This window comes from Spermophilus citellus, assembly GCF_964194105.1.
Source record: "Spermophilus citellus genome assembly, chromosome: 3".
NCBI classification, from domain to species: Eukaryota; Metazoa; Chordata; class Mammalia; order Rodentia; family Sciuridae; genus Spermophilus; species Spermophilus citellus.
Genome location: NC_138184.1, coordinates 5,936,777 through 5,962,274, shown reverse-complemented (window position 1 = coordinate 5,962,274; position 25,498 = coordinate 5,936,777). Strand labels below are relative to the sequence as shown.

General features: G+C 39.3%; 2 protein-coding genes across 2 annotated transcripts; both read right to left on the bottom strand.

Moving 5' to 3' along the window:
* Positions 1 to 2,959: 2,959 nt before the first annotated feature.
* LOC308645579 (uncharacterized protein) lies at positions 2,960 to 15,410 on the bottom strand (the record flags this gene model as incomplete). The annotated part of the gene is made up of 4 exons (XM_081287784.1): positions 2,960 to 3,908; positions 11,082 to 11,443; positions 14,674 to 15,235; positions 15,343 to 15,410. The coding sequence occupies 4 exons, from the start codon at positions 15,408 to 15,410 to the stop codon at positions 2,960 to 2,962; spliced, it is 1,941 nt and encodes a 646-aa protein (XP_081143910.1).
* An 8,102-nt stretch (positions 15,411 to 23,512) lies between these two features.
* On the bottom strand, positions 23,513 to 24,451 carry LOC308645909 (olfactory receptor 7G2-like; the record flags this gene model as incomplete). The annotated part of the gene is made up of 1 exon (XM_081288364.1): positions 23,513 to 24,451. The coding sequence occupies one exon, from the start codon at positions 24,449 to 24,451 to the stop codon at positions 23,513 to 23,515; it is 939 nt and encodes a 312-aa protein (XP_081144490.1).
* Between the last annotated feature and the right edge of the window lie 1,047 nt (positions 24,452 to 25,498).

The following is a 25,498-nucleotide window of genomic DNA, read 5'->3' as shown; positions in this document are numbered from 1 at the left end:
GACAGCTCCCTGCCATCCCTATGGTCTCTTTCAGAGCAGAGCTTCCTCCCCTGGTGACCACAGAGCACCTTCAGGGGTGTCGCCTGAGAAGAATGTTCATACTGATCTCACTCAAGAACTGTTGAGTGAATCTTTGTGGAGATGTCTAAAGTAGTGATTCATAAATAAGCCCTTTGTGAGGTTCTGAGGCTCTCAAGTGTGGGAAGACCGGTATTAATGTTTCCAGAACAAAAGAGAATGCATTTCTATGAGCCTCAATCAACATACCGTCAAGTATTATACACTTAGTGTATAAAACTTACCTGCAGGCTTAACTGTGTTGTGATGTAATAAAAAACGTACAGGCACTGGGGTTATAGCTCAGTTGGTAGAGTGCTTGCTTACCTAGCAAACACAAGGCCCTGGTTCAATCCCCAGCACCACCAAAACAAAAACAAAACAAAAAAACGTACAGAAAATCAGGTTAAAAATAAAGATAGAATATGTGTAACGAATCCTGCCGTTCCATCTTCCTCGCTCCTCTTCCAGGAAACAGCTCCACTGAAATTTATATTTATTCTTTTCAATATTATTTGATTTCCTTGAATCCTTTGAAATGGACAGTCATGGGTCATGTGTGCCAACACACTGGCTTTGTCACAGGATTCAACTGAATGATTTTTGTCACCCTTATTAGGTAAGCAAGCAAAATTTATTAAATAAATTCATTAAATAAATTGTGTCATTTTGAACTTGTTGAATTCTTTAATGTCTTTGAAAATATTTTTATTAGTACATGATGCTTACATATGATATTAGGGTTTATTTTTACACAATCACACATATTACACATATATGGATCAAGATTTGCAGCATTTCAGTTCCCAGTACTTCCACCTCCTCTCCTTTCCTCCTTCCCCTCTACTCTTCTGGTCCATCTTGTATTTATTGATTGTTTTTAAATTAGTTCTTTGAAGATATACATACATGTGGAACTCCCTGTGGTATAGTTATATATGTACAGAGCATAATTTGATCAATTTTATTCTGCAGTTCCCTCCCTTTCCCCATCCCTCCTCCTGCCTCCTGCCTCCTGAATTCTCTTTCTCTACTCCACTGATCTCTCTTATATTTTCATGTAACTGCCCACCACACTTTTCTCCTTATTTTTCTGTAGCTTTCACATATGAGAGAAAACATTTGACCCTTGACTTTTTGGGTCTCACTTATTTTATTTACCCTGTGGTTCTCCTATTAATTTATCAGCAAATGCCATTACTTCCTTTTTATGACTTAAACACCATTGTGTGTATAGACCACATTTTCTTCTCTATTAATCTGTGGACAGACAATTGGCCTGATTCCATAATTTGGCCATTGTGAATCACACATCTATAAGCACTGATGTGTCTATATCATGATAGTATGTTGATCTTAGTTTTTTTGGATAAATACTGTGGGTGACAATAGCTGGGTCATATGGTGGTTCCATTCCTAGTCTTTCAAGGAATTCCCATATTGCTTTCCAAATTGGTTGAACTAATTTGCAGTCTCACCAACAATATATGAGTGTACTTTTCCCTCCACATTCTCACGAGCATTTTTTATTATTTAAATTCTTGATGATTGCCATTCTCACTGAGTATTGAGAATTATATTGATTAGAGGTGGTGAGAATGGCCATCTTTGTCTTAGTCCTGATTTTAAAGAAAATACTTAGTGACTCAGTGAGATCTGTCTCTTAATAAAATATGAAATAGGGCTGGGGATGTGACTCAGTGGTCGAGTGCCCCTAAGTTCAATCCCCAGTATAAACAAACAAACAAACAAACCTCAATTGAATGTATTCCCAGTAGGCTAGATAAAGTGAAAGAGAGAATATCAGGGATTGAAGAAAAGGTAGATGATCTATGACTTCAGACAGTATTGAACACAGAAAAGCAACTTTGATAAAATGATATGGGGATCTCTGGGAAAACATTAGAAGACCAAATGCCTGAATCATAGGATTAAATGAGGGATTTGAGTTACATGCTAATGACATAGAATACCTACTCAGTGAGAAAATAGAAAATTTTCCAAATCCTGGACATGATGAAAAATCTTGAAGAAATTGATTAATTTTTGGACATGTATAACCTACTAGATGGAACAAAGAGGACAGAAAAGCATAAATAGGGGAATAACATATAATGAGCTTGAACCAGTAATATAATGTTTCCCCACCAAGAAAAGCCCAGGACCGAACAGACTCACTATAGAATTTCTCCAGATTTTAAAGGAAGAGCTAATATCAATGCTTCACTATTCCATAAAATAGAAAGAAAATGAAGTCTTCCAAATTCATATTAAGAATCCAGTGTTAGCCTGCTACCAAAATTTCATTAAGTATACAACAAAGAAAAAAACAATGGCCCAAAATACTTAATGAACATAGATATAAAAAGCCCTCAATAAAATGATTGCTAATTGAATTCAACCTCACATTAATTAAGAAGATCATACACTGTGCTCAATTTTGTTTCATTCCAAGGATGTAAGATTGATTTCAAGTATGCAAATCAATATATATAATATATTTATAAGTAGAATCAGGACTAAAAACCCGATGATTATCTCAAGAGATTCAGAAAAAAAAAAACTGCTGAAAAAGAAAACAGGAAACCTATCCCATTCACAGTATTCTCAAAAATATAAACCCCTTGGGAATAAATCTAAGCAAGAATGTGAAATTTCTCCACATAAAAGTGCTTTAGGAGCTGGGGTTGTGGCTCAGTGGTAGAGCGCCTGCCTAAGATGGATGAGGCCCTGGACTCGAGCCTCAGAACCACATAAAAACAAATCAACTTCAAATAAATAAAGGTTAAATTCTTTTCTTAAAAGTGCTTTATCTCATAAGGAAATATTTAAAAGTTTTACAGAAGAGTGCTAAATAGATATTTAGATACATCCTGGAAACTTGGTTTAATTATGGTGAAAATCACCTTAAAAATGTTGTCCTACAAAATATTTTTCCCAAAACCTCCTTCATGTCCCTGTTCCTCAGGCTGTAGATAAAGGGGTTCAGCATAGGAGGGACCACAGAGTACATCATTGAAGCCACTGCTGTCTTCCTGGATGACTCAGTCACCGAGCTAAGGTAGACACCAAAACCTGTGCCATAGAACAAGGAGACCACTAAGAGATGAGACCCACAGGTGGAAAAGGCTTTATATTTTCTTCCAGCTGATGGCATTCTCAAAAGACAAGAGACAATTTGAGCATAAGAAAAAATGATCCCAAAGATAGCACTACCACCCAATATGACAGAGGAAAAATAAATCAAAATATGATTGATGAGGGTATCGGAACAGGCAGGTTTAATGACATGAGAAAGTTCACAGAAGAAGTCAGGGATCTCCAGGTCTGTGCAGAAGGACAGTCGCAGCAGCATCAGAGTGTGGAGGAGGCTATTCACAGTGCTGATGAAGAGGGAGATCAGAACCAGCATCACACAGAGGGAAGGATTCATGATGATGGTGTACATCAGGGGGTGACAAATGGCCACATAGCGGTCATAGGCCATTGCTGTGAGGAGACAATTTTCCAAGACAAGAAAAACCAAGAAAAAGAAGACCTGGGAGAGGCAGCCTGTGTAGGAGACGCTCCGACTCTGGGCTTGGATGTTCACCAGCATCTTGGGGATGGTGCTTGTGCTCATACAGATGTCGGTAAAGGACAGATTGGAGAGGAAGAAGTACATGGGGGTGTGGAGGTGGGAGTCAGAGCTGATGGCCAGGATGATGAGCAGGTTCCCAAGCACTGTGACCAGGTACATGGACAGCAAGAGGCTGAAGAGAAGCGGCTGCAGTGCCGGATCATCTGTCAGTTCCAGGAGCAGGAATTCTGGAACAGCTGTTTGGTTTCTGGGTTTGGTGCCCCTGATGAATCTGATGTAAAAGATGGGTGACAGGACAATAAAATCCTTAGTGCAGGGTTACAGCATTAGGAGCATCACCTAGGAACTTGTTAGAAATGCTGATTGCCTGCACACACTCCATTCTTACTGACAACAAGCTCCAGGGCAGGGTACCCCAATGAGCAACTTAAGGAGCCCTCCTACACTTGGCCATATTTGAGAACAGCTGATCAAGGTAAACCCTCTTCTGTATTTTTAACCTAGGTGAATATTGAAATCCTTTCTTCTGCTTATCCCTCCTTCCCTCCTTCCCTCACCTTTGTCATTGGACACACTAATTCACCACAAATTTAAGTGAGTACAAACCCATTTACACTGTGCTATGACATAGAGATGGCTCTTTTCATTCAGAACAATGTTGCGCCTTCAAACAAACAGAATTATAAATACAATCATGAAGTATGCCCCATATCAGCTTTCTTAGGGAAGTTTTTTCACTAAGGTTGTAGGTGGCCAATGATTAAAAGAAACAGAAATAACTAAATAGAAAAAAAGGAATGAAAAATATAAGCTCTTAAAAAAGGAATAGAAAGTAGCAAGAATCTGATGCTTAGAAAGTAGGGACATTCAGAATAGCATTAGCATGAGACATTCTAACAGGAATGTCACTGGAGAATCTGACCGAGTGGCCTTCAGCACATCAGTCACTTGGGGTAATTCTTAGACTCACACACTCTGAATGAAATTAAGACTCCAGCACTTGCTTTGTAAATAGAAATGAATTCTTCATCTCTTTAAATAGCCCCAATATTCTCGTTGCTATCACAGGGCCTGTCATACAACTCACAGAGTTGTTACAATGAGGAGAAATGGATAGACCCAAGTGGGCCAGTACTCACACAGCACCTGGGGCCCTCACCATGACATTTCCTATTGGGACATTTTCTGTGTTACAACACATGCATCTGGCATGTTTCCTGACTAGGAGGTAAGTTGTCAGTGAGACAAATTGAGACAAGAGGACAGACAAAACATCCCTGGAATTATAACTGCAAATTTGAAGGGCAGCATATTTGATGTTAATTTCCTCATGGGAGTCTTGGTCATGTCCAGAGGAAAGGAAATCAATAATCATGGCTTCACGATTCATTCTGCATGGACATGGTACAATTAAAATGATTTGAATGAAGAAAACACATTAGATGTATGAATCAGTATAAGCATTGAAAAGTTACAAGAGAGTAAACATTTCATGATACATAGGGCGATTCATGAAAAAAAAATATTTACTTATCAAACCTGTTTGGGGATGTTTTGTCTATTGTAGATTTTTCTAGCACAACAAAAAGTATTGAAAATAACAACAAAGAACTGAGTAGCCACCAGTCAACATTATCAAATTCACACCCTTCTCCACTTTCCCTTTAGGCCTTATCATTGCACAAAAGAAAACATGTGTACCGTGTATGTAAAGGCATGTGCTCATACAATCATATTCTTTTCATTCCCCAGGGTAACCAGTTATAAGTTAACTAGTGCATATATGTGATGCCCTTATGGTTTTTATTGTATTGTATACTACTTTTCCACAGCAATTGTACACACACAAAGGTCTATATTACAAGCATCATATTGTTCATGTCATTTACAACTGATTTTCTTGTGTGATTTTTAAAAATTACTGTTGAGGGGCAGGGGATGTGGCTCAAGCGGTAGCGCGCTCGCCTGGCATGTGTGTGGTCCAGGTTCGATCCTCAGCACCACATACAAACAAAGATGTTGTGTCCACTGAAAACTAAAAAATAAATATTAAAACTCTCTCTCTCTCTCTCTCTCTCTCTCTCTCTCTCTCTCTTTAAAAAATTACTGTTGATAATTTCATTAACTTTAACTACCACAGAGTGTTCTGCTCTGTTATTACATCTCAACTTATTTCTGTTTTCTGCCTGCCTGATGTTATACAGTTTCCTTTTACCCTACATATACAGATGGATGCATATAAAATAAAAAATGCACAAGGAAAATTGTGTTGGTCTTGCTTCTGAGAAGAGATGACAAAATATGGTGAAATATGTAATGATGCCTTCAGTACATATCATTTTTAAATAAAATGATTAAACTGATAATAATGGAGTTATTATTTGTGAGTTCTGGGAAAGGGTGAATGTAGTATATTTTAAACTATGATTATACACTCTCTGTTGCTGTCACAATTAAAAATAGTCTATTGCTGTCACAATTAAAAATAATCAGGTAGAGAAGGAAAATCGCTTACTGGGTCTGCCTAGGTCTCTGCATCCTTCCCCAAGGTCCTCACAGCCAGTAAACAGAGATGACACCCAAGTTGTTCTGCAAAACGATGTGGGACAGGTGATAGAAAGATAAGGTAAAGTTGACCGGCACACCTCCCCTCCTCCACCCAAAGGACACAAGAAAATGCCGGAGAATTGGTTACATCCATCCTTTTTGAAAATGGAAGGTTTATTCTGAAGAGGAAAATGGTACTTGTCATTATATAGACAGAGAAAACCACCATATTGAGAGTTGTGTTGAATGAGTTTGCAAGGTACCAAGGAACACGTCACAATGGTGTCAGACAGCCAGGCACAGAAGCCCCTGGGAGACTTGGTCTGGATCATCCTCAGGTATTTTCCTCACAGCGGCATCACCAGGATCTAACTGTACTCAACTCCTGCTTCTTTCCCATTGCCTAAGGGACTTCAGGTTACCTGGCTGGCATCATTGTGCAGTGATCATGGTCATCTCCCCTGGATGGTGGATGGACACAGAAGATCTGTCCTCAGGAAGGCAGAGGGACAGAGTGAGACTCTGAGCTCAAGGCAAATAGATGAATTCTGAGGTGATTCCCAGCTCGTGTCTCCTGACTGATCACAGGGAATTTGCAGTTTCTGCATCCCTGGGGACTTCATGTCCAAAGCTCCTTATTAGACAAAAGCCATTATTGTTATTTGGATCCTATGGCACTGGAAATCCTTAAAGGCCAAGACCCTACAAACAGAATTCAATATGGCTGAGTCCCTCGCTCTGCAAAACCAAGTGACTCATCCACTTCTCACCACCTGCCTCTCTCAGCCACATTTCACATACTCACACACATGCACATACCACCCTTCTCTAACTTTATCCCAATCTTGGTTTTTTTTTGCCTCAGTAGAAGCAGTGGCCTCTCTGAATCCTGATTGTAGTTTTATTATGGAAGTATTTTATATGTGGGAGTACACAGCATATTTGTAAATACAGCTAAGATAATGTAAAAATGCAAGCACTCAAACTTTCTCTAAGAATCGCTGAAGTCTCCTGAGCCTTAATCTTCATTCTGGACATTAGATTCATCAGATTCCATCTGCAATCTGTAGCTCATTCTGACTGTTATTGATACAGACATATGGGTTGATGCTTTCTAGAACTTCATAACCGTGTTTTTAATTTTCATCACAATTTTTTGTCACAATCCAAGAGCCTGGTTACATTTTATTTCACATGCAGGTAAATAAATAAGTACAACCCATGAACTTGGGACTCTTGGTTTTTTTATAGAGTTATAGGACGTTACATCAAAGGGCAATGCAGTTTATCCTTCCCCTAGTAAACACAGATTTCAACCATGGTTAGGAGAAGACCCATCTCCATGTTAAAACTAAATTACAAAATTTCATCTTTAAATAGTTCAGTATTTTCACAGGTTTATCATACATTTCACTCCTTGTTAAATCTTTCTATATGAGCTTCTTTTTAAATCAATGGTGCTTGACTATACTATTTGATAATGGCCCAAGACAAGATGGCATTATTATGTCAGTCTATACCTTCTTATCCCCATTAATTTCAAACACATGAAATAATCAATAAAGTTTAAATAAAATAGCTGGTTCTCATATAACAACATATAAGTTTTTCTCCATACCCCCCAAAAATGAATTCAAACACAAAGAGTGGTTGCGATTATCAAGGGGCTCAAAGAATTTATAGCCATATGGATAAAATGTTACTGCCTCCATGTAATAGGGCTAAACATTCTAGAAGATATTAGGTGCTTGAAGCCTGGGGCTTCAAGTGGGACTTCAATATTTGGAAAATGTGGGCAAACTGAAATTATTGAACTGTCTTGGGTTATAAACATGACTTAGGACAGCTGAAGATTTCAGAAAATCTACCGAGAAGCAAGTGAACTGTGCTACCTGCTGCCTTCTTGGCTGGCCATTTTTGTACATTTAAAATGGCAAGCAGAGGAATCATTAAAGTTAACATAGGGCAAGAGAAGTAATTGATAATTGGTGAAAATCTCTGAGAACCTTTGTTATTAGAAAAAAGTAAGGTCACAGACAGAAATAAGGGGGAACTCATTCCCACTCACGTAAGATCTGCAAATCAAAATTTAAGCAGAGAAGAAAGTAATTCTGAAATAGTATCTTAATCTATTCCATGCTGCTATTACAGAATAGCACAGACCAGGTAATTTAAGGAGAACAGGAATATCTTGTCTCACAGTTCTGGGCAACATGAGTTTAAATTCAAGGCTACAGGAAGTTTAGAGTCTGGCTAAGGGTCCTGTCTCTGCTTACAAGCTGGTGCCTTGAATACGGCATCCTGCAGAAGACACCAATGTGTTCTCACATGGAAACACAGCACATGAAGACAAACCCCCCTGAAAGCCCTTTGTATGGCATCATTGATCTTTTGATGAGGGCAGACCTCTCTTGGCCTAAGCACCTCTAAGGTCCCCAGTTCTCAAAACTACTACAATGACAATTGCATTTCAATATGACCTTTGAAAGGACAAACTTTCAAAGTACCCCACAGAGAATCACCAAATGACTAATTAGTACCTAATTATCCCATAAATATTCTAATGGAATGATGTACCCCACAGAGAATCACCAAATGACTAATTAGTACCTAATTATCCCATAAATATTCTAATGGAATGATTTACAGGCTCACCCAGATTGTCAAGGATAAGCTACCCCTCCTCAAAGATAATTTACCTATGTATGCAACAGTTACCCTTCTGTCATTTAAGCTAATGGCACAAGTGAGAGAATTAGAACTCAGACATCCCATTTTGAGTGACATAATTCAATTCATGAAAGAGATGTCATCTGATTTACTAAATGGAAATCTTATTATCAACTGACCCAGCGAAGTACACTCAGGTTTCTCTCTCTGAGAACCACATCTAGGGTGACACCTGAATCTGCTGCAACCACCTGGTGTCCCTGGAAGAGCAAGTCCTAGGAAGACCCACATCATGGTAGACTGAATGACACTCTGCTCCCAATTCAGGAACTTGCCCTAACTCTGAGATTCTCATAATGAGGTTATCATGTGGCAAGTTCTCCTTGGTTTTCACCAATCACCAGTCTCTTCAGTATAAACTCTCTATAGTGTTTGAGAACATTAGAATCAGGCTTCCTTTTTATTGGAACCTGAAGTGTCCTCATTGACAAAGTTCAAATATCTTAATTAGCTCAGTATGATAGATGCTAATATTACCCTCAGAAGAATGTGATCAACTAGTGACTAGTCCCAATAATTATTAAATTTTGTACAAAATGTGGCTCCCATTCTGCACTTTGAGCCTATCCTGGGGTTCAATGGATGAGACCCAAGACCTGCAATAAGGACAGAAGCCAGCCTCCAGATATGACAACAGCCTCTTTGGCCTTCTTCTCACCTATCCACCCTCTACTACATTCCCTCCTCTGAGACTGATCCATAAAAAGATCCTAAGACTTACCAGGATATAGAATAAATCCTCCCCCTCAAAAAAAATCCAATTTTAAAATGTACAAAAGACATGATTAGATATTTCTCAAAGAATATATACATATAAACAACAACTGCATGAAAAATGTGTTCCATTTCACTAATCATCAGGGAAACACAAGTCAAAACCATATAGAGATATTATTTTTACCCCAGAATGATTATTATTTCATTGGAAATAAATAACGAGTGTTTGTGAGGACACAGAAAAAAAAAGGAACTCTTATACACTGTTGGTGGAACCGTCACCATCACACCCATTATAGAATACAGTGTGCAACCTCCTTAAAAAACTGTAAATAGAAATTCCACACAATTCAGCAATCTCACTACTGGATGTGCATCCAGAGGTGATTTTATCAGTACCTACAAGAGACATCACACTCCCTGAATATTGCAGCACTCTTCACAGTAGCCAAGACAGAAATCAAATGAGGTGCCAGTCATGGGTGAGTGGAGAAAGGAAGTGGAATACAGAGTGCAGTATTATTCAGACATTAAAAAGTGGTTTCTGTCATTTGCAGCAGCATGAATGGAACCAGAAGATTCTAGGTGAAAAGAAGTCAGGCACAGAAGGAAAATGCCACACATTCTCACTTACATGTGTGTGATAATGCTAGTCTCACAGGAGGAGAGAGCAGAGAGTGGTTACCAGAGCCTCAGAAGATGTGGAAGGAAGGGGAGGGTCAACAGGTACAGAGTACAGTGGGATGAGAGAAATGACTTCTAATGTTCTACGGTGACATAGAATAACTATGGTTGACAATAACTGATAGATATTTCAAAATGAAAGATTCTGAATTATCCCAACAAAAAGAAATAATAAATATTTGAAAACAAAATATTCGATGTGGTTGATATACCATTTCACCTAATCTGTTTATAATCACACTAAAGTCTATAAAAATGTGTGATTGCTATGTATCAAGAAAAATTATATACAAATACTTTATATCATTAAAGTAACTAAAACTAGAACACCTAGCTCAGCCTCTATCTAACTCTATGACCTGAACAAAGAAATAGAGTTTAAAGAGTTGAAACCATTTGTCAAACCTCACAGATCTAGAAAGAAAAGCAAAGTTAGGCAATTAACCCAAGATGGCATATATAATTTTTATTTCATCTGGTCATTTGACAAAAAAGGATCAGGCATTCTGGCTCATCAGTTTTCCTGTCACTTTATCTTACTCTAAAATCCGTCCTATCTTTACCCCGTATACAGATTGCAGAATCACATCGGTTACACATCCACTTTTTTACATATTGCGATACTAGTGTCTGATGTATTCTGTGAAAATGGGAGTTCATAACCCACTTGAATCAAATGTGTGAAATATGATATGTCAAGAACTGTGTAATGTTTTGAACAACCAATAATAAAAAAAATAAAATAAAATCCGTCCTATCAAAGAGCTTCTTCCTCAAGGCCTCCTTCATGTCCCTGTTCCTCAAACTGTAGATAAAGAGGTTCAGCATCTGAGGGACCACAGAGTACATCACAGAAGCCACTGCACTCTTCCTGGGGGAGCCAGTCACCTCAGAGCTAATGTACACCCCCAAAACTGTCCCATAGAATAGGGAGACAACAGACAGGTGAGACCCACAGGTGGAAAAGGCTTTATACCTACCTCTTACTGGTGGGATTTTCAAAACAAAGGAGACAATTTGAATACAAGAGAAAATTATTCCATGGAGAGGAATTCCACCAAATAGGACAGCTGCAACATATACCAGGAGGTTATTGACGAGGGTGTCAGAACAGACCAGCTTGATGACCTGAGGGAGTTCACAGAAGTGGGGGATCTCCAGGTCTGTGCAGAAGGACAGCCGTAGGACCATCAGACTAATAACCAGGAAAAATAAAATCAGCAGACCACAGAGGCAGGCATTCATGATGACTGTATAGCTCAGAGGGTGACAAATGGCCATGTAGTGGTAATAGGCCATTGCTGCAAGAAGACAGTTTTCCAAGCCTGCAAAATTGAAAACAAAGGGCGTCTAGGAGGGACATCCTGAGCAGGTGATGCTTGATCTGGGCTGTGGGTGTAGTTCAGTAGTACAGCACATGCCTGAGATTCAATCCCAAGCATCCCCCACAACACACACACACACACACACACACACACACACACACACACACACAGAGCAAAATTATCATATCCATGTAGGAATATGACCCAATGAAACCCATCATTGTGTATAGCTATAATTCACTAGTAAAAACATTTTGAAAACAAGCAAGGGAGTCTTACAAAACAGATGGAGATGTTGCACAATCAACTCCGGGCAATTTCATTGGATTCAGAATAATTGAACGATGTTTTATTTTTCTTTTTTATTGAGTTTTATTAGAGCATTATAATTATACATAATATTGAGGTTCATTGTGATTTTTGTGTGTATGTGGTGCTGGGATTAAACCCAGAGCCTTGTGCATGCAAGGCAAGCACTCTACCAGCTAAGCTATATCCTCAGCCTTCATTGTGATATGTTTTACAGGCACAGAGTATAATTTTGTCAGTTTTGTTCTCCAGCATCTCTGATCATGTACTTAAATGCTCACCAGCAGCTTTGTGTCCTCGTAATTATCTGGAACACAAAAACATTCTATTAGGAATATAAATTGGTTCTATTACTTAGGAAAGCACTTTGGAACTACCCAAAGGAGAGGAAAGTCTCCAAAATACAAAACAACTCCACTCCAAGAGTAAGACTCTTGCTTATTTCCAGCAGGGGACATGTGAAAGATTATTCAAATATGTTAATTCACAATAATCAAAAATTTGGACTAAGGATATAGCTCAGTGGTAGTATTTGTAGAGCATTACAAGGCCCTGGGTCTGATCCACAGCACCATATTTTTCAAAATCCACAAAGAGAAAAAAACTAGCCACTGAAAATTGCATCAACATCAAACAAGATAACTGTATTTTTAAAATATTTTTAGTTATAGATGGACACAATACTGCTTTTTTTAATGTGTTTTTATGTGGTGCTGAGAATTGAATCCATTGCCTCAGACATGGTAGGCAAGTGCTCTACCACTGAGCCACAACCCCAGCCTAGGATGAACATATTTTAACATATACAATGTAAAACAATATTCCATTCAAAGAAATTAACTGGTGTCTCAATGAACAGCAAGTTTGAATCTTAAAGCACAACGATGCAAAAACAATCATAAACAGAATTCATACACAAAGATTAAAGTCTTTAGTTCAAAATGAGGCAATTTCTTTAGTAAAACTACCTCATAAATGTTGCAAGGTTACATGCAAGCATGAAAAAAATATCCAGTTGAGGGCTGGGGTGCAGCTCAGTGGTAGAGCACTGACCCAACATTCATGAGGCCTGGGATTCAATCCACAGCACCCCACGCAAAGGAAAGAAAGAAAGAGAGAGAGAGAAAAACAACCAGAACTATTATATTCATGTACAAATATGTCCCAGTGAATGTCATCATGGTGTATAACTACAATCCACTAACAAAAACATTTTTAAAACAAGCAAATGACTCCCACAAAAATGATAGGGATGATGCACAATGAACTATGGGCAATTTCATAAGACTCAGAGTAATTTAACAATGCTTTACTTCTCTTTTTATTCAGTTTGATTGGTGCATTATAATTATACATAATATTGGGATTCATGGTAGTATATTTTAGAATAACTTAATATACTTTGCTCAGTTTTGTTTCCAAGTATATACCCTTTTGATACGTTCCTTCCTTTCCCTGACCCCAACTTCTTCTCTTATTTTCTACTGTTCTCCTAAAGAATATTTTTTAAATAATGAAAAGAAAATTCAGCAAAACTATTAATATTAGAGACCACAAAGAAATATGAGTGGAGAACTCTCCAAAAATACTCTATGATTCCTCTTAATCCATTGATTTGCATGTATGTTTTTATTATACTACAACGATTTTTAAGCTACTGATAAGTTTTACATACCAAGTATATAATGTATGAACAAGCAAATTGAAACCAGGGTCTTTTATGTTGCATATTATGAATACATTGTCCTGTTCTTGAAATATTAATTTCTATATGCTCCGACTTGAAACAGTATCAGAATCTCACACAAAACTTACTTACAAAGCACATACTTGCAACAATCCCCCAAAGATTCAAACTTAGTACTTTGGGGGGGATGCCTATGAACCTGCAGTGTGCATGTACTCCTCAGGTGACTCACCCCCACAGGTGCTCTGTAGACTGAAAACCTCTACACTTGAAGATATCATGGAATCCAGGCTTGGAGCTGTCCAAGGATGGTGGTGCTGAACACTTTTCCTTTGCCCAACCACCAGCTCTGCCCCAGGCTCTCAGGTTCTCCTGTAAGAATTCATTGTTTACACTCTATACATGGAGAGATCATTCTGACTTTCAGACAACATTTCACCTTAGAAAATGATGGCCATTAATCTTTCCTGTTTCTATTTTCTCTTGCTCAGTCTTTATTTTTCAAACCTAATAGTGCTCAAAAAAAAATGGAAACCTTTCTCCATATGAAAATGGTTTAACTCATAGGGAAAGAATTAAAGTTTTACATGAGAGTGCTAAATGATCATTTACCTGCATTCATAAACCAGGTTTAAATATGATGAATATTACCTTAAAAACTTTATTCTACTAAATATTTTTTCCAATGCTTCCTTCATGTCCCTGTTCCTCAAGCTGTAGATAAAGGGATTCAGCATTTGAGGGACCACAGAGTACATCATTGAAGCCACTGCTGTCTTCCTGGATGACTCAGTCACTGCAGAGCTAATGTACACCCCAAAAGCTGTCCCATAGAACAAGAAAACAACAAAGAGATGAGACCCACAGGTGGAAAAGGCTTTATATTTTCTTCCAGCTGATGGCATTCTCAAAAGACAAGAGACAATTTGAGCATAAGAAAAAATGATCCCAAAGATAGCACTACCACCCAATATGACAGAGGAAAAATAAATCAAAATACGATTGATGAGGGTATCGGAACAGGCAGGTTTAATGACTTGAGAAAGTTCACAGAAGAAGTCAGGGATCTCCAGGTCTGTGCAGAAGGACAGTCGCAGCAGCATCAGAGTGTGGAGGAGGCTATTCACAGTGCTGATGAAGAGGGAGATCAGAACCAGCATCACACAGAGGGAAGGATTCATGATGATGGTGTACATCAGGGGGTGACAAATGGCCACATAGCGGTCATAGGCCATTGCTGTAAGAAGACAATTTTCCAAGACAAGAAGAGCCATGAGAAAGAATATTTGGGAGAGGCAGCCTGTGTAGGAGACACTCCAACTCTGTGTTTGGATGTTCACCAACATCTTGGGGATGGTGCTTGTGCTTATACAGATGTCGGTAAAGGACAGATTGGAGAGGAAGAAGTACATGGGGGTATGGAGGTGGGAGTCAGAGCTGATGGCCAGGATGATGAGCAGGTTCCCAAGCACCGTGACCAGGTACATGGACAGCAAGAGGCTGAAGAGAAGCAGCTGCAGTGCCGGATCATCTGTCAGTTCCAGGAGCAGGAATTCTGAAACAGCTGTTTGGTTTCTGGGTTTGGTGCCACTGATGAATCTGATGTAAAAGATGGGTGACAGGACAATAAAATCCTTAGTTCAGGGTCACAGCATTAGGAGCATCACCTGGGTACTTGTTAGAAATATTTGTACCCCATTCCATACCTACGACAACAAGCTCGAGGGACAAAGTCCAGCAATCCGCCATTTAACAAGCTCTCCCTCCCACACATGGCCACATTGGAGAATGGGGCTCTGGAAAAACTCTCTTCTGTATTTTTAACCTAGATGAATATTGAAATCCTTCCCTCTCCTTATCTCTCCTTTCATCCTCTCTGTCGCTCACCTGCTTCCTTGGACACATTAATTCAGCCCAGTTAATTCTTGGACTCACACACTCTAAATGAAATCCATACTCCAGCATTTGCTTTGTAAATAGAAGAAAATTCTTCAGCTGTTTAAATAGCCCCAATATTCTCGTTGCTGTCACAGGGCCTGTCATAAAACTTACAGAGTTGTTACAGTGATGAGAAATGGACAGACCGAAGTGGGCCAGCACTCATACTGCACCTGGGGCCCTCACCGTGACACTTCCTATTGGGACATTTTGTGTTCCATGACACATACATCTGGCATGTTTCCTGCCTAGGAAGGAAGTTGTCTCTGGGACAAATGAGAAAAAGAGGACAGAGAAACAGAACATCCCTGGAATTAAAACTGCAAATTTGAAGGGCAGCATATTTGATGTTAACTTCCTCATGGGAGTCTTGGTCATGTCCAGAGGAAAGGAAATCAGTATTAATAGCATCACTATTAATTTGGCATGGACATAATACAAATAAAATGATTTAAATGATGAAAACAAATCAGATGTATAAATCAATATAAACATTGAAAAGTTACAAGAGAGGGGCTGGGGATGTGGCTCAAGTGGTAGCATGCTCGCCTGGCATGTGTGCGGCCCGGGTTCGATCCTCAGCACCACATACCAACAAAGATGTTGTGTCCGCCGAGAACTAAAAAATAAATATTAAAAATTCTCTCTCTCTCTCTCTCTCTCTCTCTCTCTCTCTCTCAAAAACAAAAAGTTTAAAAAAGAAAAGTTACAAGAGAGTAAAACTTGGATGATACACAGGGTCCTTCATGAAAATAATGTTTAAATATTTAACAAACCTCTACAGAGATTTTTTTTTCCTTTTGGTCCATTGTAGAAAATGTTACCATAACAAAAAGTACACAAAATAACACACAGGTCTGAGTATCCACCAGTCAATTTTCAAATTTAAACCTTTTTCCATTTTCATTTTAGGGTTTATCATTGCAATAAATAAAACATGTATGTGGAGGAATGTGTTCATACAATTATATTTCCTTTTGTTCACAGGGTAAAGAGTTATAACTTAACAAACACATACATGTGATTTCCTCATATTTTATTATATTTCATACTATTCTTCCACAAGAAATTTTATAGTATTTTATTTTACAGAGGTCTATATTATAAGCATCTTATTGTTCATGTCATTTTACAATTGACTTGCTTATGTGATTTTTTTAAATTACTGTTCATAATTTTATTAACTTTAACTACCACATGGTATTCCGCTATATTTTTTACATCTAAATTCATTTCTCCATTTTCTGCCTCATTGATGTTATACAGTTTTCCTTTTACCCTACATATAAGGATGGACACATATAAAATCTGAAAAACTGCACAAGGAAATTTGTTGCATTGATCTTGCTTCTGAGAAGAGACGATGAATATGGTGAAATGTGTAATGAGCCCTTCAGCACATATTATTTTTTCTAAATTTTTTTTAGTTGTCAATGGACCTTTATTTTATTTATTTACATGTGTTGCTGAGAATCAAACCTCGTGCCTCACACATACTAGGCAGGTGCTCCTCCACTGAGCCACAACCCCAACCCCAGTACATATAATTTTTAATTAAAAATGATTAAATTGATACTAGTAGAACATCAGCGTTTATGAATCATGGGAAAGGGTGAATGGTGGTATATTTTAAATTATTATTACACACTCTGTGTTGCTGTTACAATTAAAAATAGTCTATGGTTTTAAAATGACAAACTAGTAGATAAGAGCAGTAGCTTACTGAGTCTGCCTAGGTCTCTGCATCCCCCCTCCATGTCCTCACAGCCAAAAGACAGAGACAACACCCAAGTTCCTCCACAAAAAGATGTAGGACAGGTGATAGAGACAAGGTAAAGCTGACCGACACATCTCCCCTCCACCACCCAAAGAGCAAAGAAAATGGTGAAGGATTTAGTCACATTCATCCATTTTGAAAAAGGAGGGTTTATGCTCAAGAAGAAAATGGTTCTTGTCATTATGTACATAGAGAAGACCACCAGATTGAGAGCTGTGTTGAATGAGTTTACAAAGGTAGCAAAGAGCATATCACAGTGGTGAAAGACAGCCAGGCACAAGAGTGCCCTGGGAGACTTGGTCTGGATCATCCTCAGGTATTTTCCTCACAGCTGCATCACCAGGATCAAACTGTACTCAATTCCTGCTTCTTTCCTATTGCCTAAGGGACTTCAGGTTACCTGGCTGGCATCATTGTGCAGTGATCATGGTCATCTCCCCTGGATGGTGGATGGACACAGAAGCTTTGTCCTCAGGAAGGCAGAGGGACAGAGTGAGACTCTGAGCTCAAGCCAAATAGATGAATTCTGAGGGGATTCCCAGCTCGTGTCTCCTGACTGGTCACAGGGAATTTGCAGTTTCTGTATCCCTGGGGACCTAATATCCAAAGCTCCTTATTACACGAAGGCTGTTATTAGTTTTTGAATCCTATGGCACTGGAAATCCTTAAAGGCCAAGACTCTACAAACAGAATTCAATACGGTTGAGTCCCTCGCTCTGCAAAACCAAGTGACTCATCTACTTCTCACCGCCTGCCTGTCTCAGACATGCCACCCTAGTCTGTATCCCAGTCTCCCTTTTTCATTCTCAGTAGAAGCAACGGCCTCTCTGAATCCTGATTCTAGTTTTATGTACAGAAGCATAGCTCTTCTGTGTGGGTATGTACAATACATTTGTAAATATAGCTAAGACATAGATATATATGTAGATATATATAGATATAGATATAGATAGATATATAGATATATAATGTAAATATGCAAACATTCATTTTTTCTTAAGTATCATTGAATGTTTCCTGAGACTTAATCTATATTCTGAGCATTTACTTCATCAGATTCCAATCTACAATCTGTAACTAATGTGGATATGTGGGTTAATCCTTTTTGGAACTTCACGTTTTTAATTTTCATCACAATAGTGGCAGTTTACATTTTATTTCACATCAGGGGAAATAAATTAGTTCAACCCATGAACTCATGCATTGATTTTTATAAAGTTTTGGGAAATTACATCACAGGCAAGACAGTTTATCCAACCTCCCAGTAAACACAGTCAGATTTCAACCATAGTTAGGTGAAGACACTTCTCCATTCTGAAACTTAATTACAAGTTTTCACTTTAAAGAGTTCAATATTTTCACGTGTTTTGTAATGCCAGATTCGTGAGACCCCAATAGACCTTCAGGAGCCAAATCCGATGCAATCCCACAAGAGTCTTTACTGCAAGCTGGAGCCTGGACTCACAACTGTTTCCAATGCAGCAGTCCCAGGGAGTGAGTCCAGGCCCTTAGTTCAGTGAGGATTTATAGGTTTTGGGGGGATACTCTATGCATCACAACATCACACAGCAAATCATTTCAATCAAACAACAACTCTTAACATTGATTAGTACATTCACTGGCGGGAACAAGTTGGGTAAGGGTAATTGGTGAGTTCAAGAGGTGGATACATTTGAACTGATTGGTTTGTATGCACTAATCTACACGGTTTCCTAACATGTTATCGATCACCGAGACTACTGGGCGGGGGGAGTCACCTGGAATTTCAGGTATTTTCCCTGTCTACACTGGTTAGTGGTTGTTAGGGGGATGCTATGGGTCCCCATCTAGCGTAACTGAGTCAGTGATACCTGGTGCCACAGATCTCTCCTGCAATTTACAGACAAACAACTCAGCAGGATGGCTATGTGTGTAGGAGTGCTCTGTGGGTTTTTCCAAGGACAAGGGCCATGCCCCCTCCCTTTGGACAGGCCTTGAGGTAGAAGCTGGGTTTTCAAAAATGGAGTCACATCAGTTTCTCAGCTTATCATACATTTCATTGCATGTTAACCCTTTCTATTTGAACTGATTTTTTAATCGGTGGTGCTTTGATACATTGTTTCAAAATGACATGAGACAAGATGGCATTATTATGTCAGTCCACACCTTACTACCACCATTAATTTCAAACACATGAAATAATTGATAAATTTTTAAAAGATATAGCTGGTTCCCATAAAACAACTTATAAATTTTTCTGCATACCAAAAAAAAATGATTGGGATGATCAAAGGGCTCAACAAATTATGGAAAAAATGTTACTGCCTCCATGTAATAGGGCAAAACATTCTCAAAGAGATTAGGTGGTTGAAGCCTGGAGCAAAAGTGGAACTTCCATATTGGGGAAATGTGGCTAAACAGAAATTATTAAAATGTCTGGATTATGGGCTGGGGATGTGGCTCAAGCGGTAAGCGCGCTCGCCTGGCATGCGCGCGGCCTGGGTTTGATTCTCAGCACCACATACCAACAAAGATGTTGTGTCCGCCGAGAACTAAAAAATAAATATTAAAAAAATTCTCTCTCTTTCTTGGAAAGCTGGGAATGGAACCACCATTTGACCCAGCTATTCCCCTTCTCGGTCTATTCCCTAAAGACCTAACAAGAGCATGCTACAGGGACACTGCTATATCGATGTTCATAGCAGCACAATTCACGATAGCAAGATTGTGGAACCAACCTAGAAGCCCTTCAATAGATGAATGGATTAAAACATGTGGCATTTATACACAATGGAGTATTACTCTGCAATAAGAAATGACAAAATCATAGAATTTGGAGGGAAATGGATGGCATTAGAGCAGATTATGCTAAGTGAAGCTAGCCAATCCTTAAAAAACAAATGTCAAATGTCTTCTTTGATATAAGGGGAGTAACCAAGGACAGGGTAGAGACAAAGAGCTGGAGAAGAAGATTAACATTAAACAGGGATGATAGGCGGGAGGGAAAGTGAGAGTTAAGGGAAATTGCATGGAATTGGAAGGTGAGCCTCAGGGTTATACACAATTACATATAAGAGGAAAGGAGGAGTAGGAGAAAAATTATATAAGTGGAAGAAACGATTTATAGTAGAGGGGATGGAGAGAGAGAAGGGGAGGGGAGGGGAGGGGAGGGGAGGGGGGACAGTGGAGAATGGGATAGACAGCAGAATACATCAGTCACTAGAAAGGCAATTTGTAAATCAATGGAAATGTAACTGATGTGACACAGCAATCTGTATACGGGGTAAAAATGGGAGTTCATAACCCACTTGAATCAATCTGTGAAATATGGTATATTAAGAACTATGTAATGTTTTGAACAACCAACAATAAAATAATTAAAAAAAATTCTCTCTCTCTCCTCTCTCACTCTCTCTAAAAAAAAAATGTCTGGATTATAATAGAATAGCTAAAGATTTCAGGAAATCTACCAGGAAGCAAGTGAGCCATGCTACCTTGCTGCCTCTTGGCTGGATTTTTTATTATTAAAATCATGCTGGGCACAGTGGCTCACACCTAATCCCAGTGGCTTGGAAGCTAAAGCAGGGGGATCACAAGTTCAAAGCCAGCCTCAGCAAAGTGAGGCACTAAGCAACTCAGTGAGACCCTGTCTCTAAATAAAATACAAAATAGGGCTGGGAATGTAGCTCAGGCCTCGTGCTCCTGAGTTCAATCCCTAGTATCCAAAAAAAAAAAAAAATTACAAGAAAAGGAATCATTAAACTTAATGAAGGACAAGAGAGGTGATTGATGATTGGTGGAAACCACTGAGAGCCTTCTATATTAGAAAAATGTGAGCTCACAGACAGAAATAAGAAGAGAACTTCATTCTCACTCACATAAGATCTGCAAATCAAAATTTAAACACAGAAGAGAAAAAATCCTGAAACAGTGTTTTTTGTCTATTCTGTGCTGCTATAACAGAATACCACAGAGAAGTTTCATTTATAAAGAAGAGAAATACCTTGTGCCACAGTTCTGTAAGCCACGAGTTCCCTGTCAAGGCCCAAGTTCCCAAGCAAAGCACAGAGAATCACCAAATGACTATAAACAGCACCTAATGATCCCAGCAGGGTTGTAATGGAATGAGTTCCAGGCCCACCCAGATAGTCAAGGACAAGCCACCACTCCCCAAAACACTTCTCCTATGTATGCAACATTCACCTTCTCATCATTTAAGTTACTGTCACAAGTGAGGGAATTAGAACCTAAGATATCTTTTTGAGTGACGGAAAACGATTCATAAAAGAGATGTCATCTGGTTGACACGATGGAAATGTTATGATCAACTGACCCAGGGAAGGACGCTCAGGTTTCTGTCTCTGGCAGCCACATCTAGGTGTGACACCAGCATCTGCTGCAACCACCAGGTGACCCTGGAAGAGCAAGTCCTAGGAAGACCCACATTATGGTGGACTGAACGACTCTTCAGGTCCGTGCCCACTCTGAGGTTCTCATAATGAGGTTCTCATGTGGCCAGTCATCGGCGGTGGTCAACAATCACCAGTCAGCTCTCTTTAGTATGAGCTCTCTATAGTGTTCAGGCTTCCTTTTTATTGGAAACTTTCGTGCCCTCACTGATGTATTCAGATTCTTAACATTATCTCAAATGCTGAGATAATCTAATTATCTAACTGAGTATGTGAGAGGCTGATATTACCCTCAGAAGAATATCGTCAACTAGTGACTGGTCCCAATATTTATGAAACAGGGTTCAGAATGTAGCTCTTTCTGTGCACCATGGGCCTCTCCTGGGGTTCAATGAGACCATAGACATGCAGTAAAGACAGAAGCCAGCCTCCAGATATGACAACAGCCTCTTTGACTTTCTTCTGACCTATCCTCCCTCTACTACATTCCTGCCTCTGAGACTGACCCATAAAAGCATCCCTAAGACTCTCCAGAACATGGAACGAATTCCACAGCTCCTCCTCATCAAAAAAAAAAAAAAAATCCCATTTAAAAATGTACAAATGACCTGACAAGGCATCTCTCAAAGAAGATATATAAATGAACAACAACTGTAAGAGAAAAAAAGTTCCATTTCACTAATCATCAGAGAAATCCAAATCAAAACACAAGGCAATATCATCTCACCTCAGAATGACTATTATTAAAAAGACAAAAAATAACAAATGCTGGTGAAGATGCAGAGAAAGGGGAACTCTTATGCATTCTTGGTTGGACTGTCAATTGCTACACCCCTTATAGCATGCAGTGTGCAACTTCCCTAAAAAAAAATGTATAAACAACTTCCTTTGGATTCAGCAATCCCGTTACTGGGTATGTATTCAGCGGTGATTTTATCTGTACATACAAGAGACATCTCACTCCCTGTGTATTACAGCACTCTTCACAGTAGACTGGAGAGGAAATCAAACCAGGCACCCATCAATGGGTGAATGGACAAAGTAAGTGGAATGCAGAGTGGACTATTATTTTGACATTAAAAGGTAGAATTCTATCATTTGCAGCACCATGAATGAAACCAGAAGATATTGGGTGAACAGAAGTCATGCCCAGAAAGAAAAATACCACACATTCTCACTTACATGTGGGTGCTAATGCTCATGACCAGAGTTTGGTGGGGACCAGAGTTTCAGAAGATGTGGGAGAAAGGGAGGGTTAACAGGTACAGAGGCACAGTGGGACAGGAGAAATGACTTCTTTACTGTTCCATAGCAAAGTAGAACAACTGTGGTTGACAATGATGGATAGATATTTCAAAATGAGAAGATTCTGAATGTCCCCAACAAAAGGAATGTGGTTGATATCCCAGTTGACTTGTTCTGATTATACATCACAGTGAAGCCCATAAGTTGTGTCTTTGCTATTTGTCAAGAAAAATTATATGTTGGTAAATATTTTGTATCTATTAAAATCACTAAAGCTGGAACACCTAGCTCAGCCTCTGACTCTATGACCTGAACAAAGAAATGGAGTTTAAAGAGTTGAAACCATTTGTCAAACACCCTGATCTAGAAAGAAAATCAGGGTTAGGTAACAAACCCAAGATGGAATATATTTAGCTTTTATTTCATCTGGCCATTTGACAAAAAAAAAAAAGAGTCAGGCATTCTGGCTCACCAGGATTCCTGTCACTTTACCTTACTCTAAAACCCAAATCCAAAGAAAATGGCACATCATAGCAAAGAACCTATCCTACCAAAGAGTTTCCTCAAGGCCTCCTTCATGTCCCTGTTCCTCAGGCTGTAGATAAAGGGGTTCAGCATCTGAGGGACCACAGAGTACATCACAGAAGCCACTGCAGTCTTCCTGGGGGAGTCAGTCACTGCAGAGCTAATGTACACCCCCAAACCTGTCCCATAGAACAGGGAGACAACAAATAGGTGAGACCCACAGGTGGAAAAGGCTTTATACCTTCCTCTTATGGATGGGATTTTCAAAACAGAAGACACAATTTGAATATAAGAGAAAATTATTCCAGAGAGAGGAATTCCACCAAATAGGACAGCTGAAACATATATCAGGAGGTTATTGACGAGGGTGTCAGAACAGGCCAGCCTGATGACCTGAGCGAGTTCACAAAAGAAGTGGGGGATCTCCAGGTCTGTGCAGAAGGTCAGCCGTAGGACCGTCAGACTGAGCAGCAGGGCATTCACAAGGCTAATGACCAGGGAAAATACAATCAGCAGACCACAGAGGCTGGCATTCATGATGATGGTATACCTCAGAGGGTGACAAATGGCTACATAGCGGTCATAGGCCATTGCTGCAAGAAGACAATTTTCCAAGCCTGCAAAATCCAAAACAAAGCAGGCCTGGGAGAGACACCCTGCATAGGTGATGCTGTGCTGCTGTGCTTGGATGTTCACCAGCATCTTTGGAATCGTGCTTGTGCTTAAACAGATGTCAGCCAAGGACAAATTGGACAGAAAGAAGTACATGGGGGTGTGGAGGTGAGAGTTAGAGCTGATGGCCAGGATGATGAGCAGGTTCCCCAGGATGGTGACCAGGTAGATGGACAGGAACAGGCTGAAGATGAGGGACTGCAGTGCTGGGTCATCTGTCAGTCCCAGGAGGAGGAAGTTGGAGACATTTGTTTCATTTCTAGCCCCCATGTTGTTGATGAATCTGATGGAGGAAAATATTGAGTGGATTAAAATGTATGAACCAGCAGCAGCAGCATTTGGGAACATGTTAAAAGTACAGGTTTTTGTTCCCTAATCAGACTGACTCCTCATGAACTCTGAGGATAAGGACCTGCTTCTACACTTTAAAAATCCCCTCTGGTAGTTTTGATATATATTGACTTTTGAGAATATGTATATTCAGTGCAGAACCTTCTTAGGATGCCAAGTGAATATTCAAATATTTTTATTTTCTAATTCTTCCTCCATGCTCCTTCCCTCCTTCCCTCACTCTTCTTCCTCCACTCCCTTGAAGCACAGGTTTATTGACATCAACTGTCTCATGTATTGTGCTAAGAACTGAGAATTAAACAAAACATAAGACATAGCTTTTCAATTAGAATTATTCTTTGCCCTAAATGAAAAGATGAGAATAAAATCACAAAATCTATCTTCTAAAGCAGTGGTTCCCACACTTTGCCTTGCCTTCGGAATCTCTGAAGCTCATGTCAAAGAGCAGGTGTGTTACTTCTTACTATCACCCCCATTTGCCCACAAGGGCACTCAAGGTGAGGCTTCATCATGAATGTGAAATAAACAGTGAGTACTTGGCGAACACTGGATTTGAACTCAGATGTCTTCACTGATGAGTTGATTTTCTTGATCAACCTGTTAATGCCCTGGATAGCAAAGAATTAGCATTACTAAAATGATCACTCAGATCTCATAATTTACCTTTGCAATTTTAATATTTCCTTTCTGACCAAAGCCTCTAAGTCTTTCCCTGGATTGCAAAGGTGTGACCACCACTATTGTTGAAAGATTGGTCCTTGATCCACAATGCCAATCCAATACCGAGGACACGGTTTTGAGCAAAAGGAAAAAGAAAGTTTATTGAAACTGGGGAGACTCCTGTCCCAAAGGCTGTGATTCTGTCCATCTGCAGGAAGAGGGGACTTTTAAAGAGGTTCTTATTCTCATTGGAGTGGTAATTCACTTGTTAATTTGGCAGATAGTCATTTCTGAGATCTTCTGGTA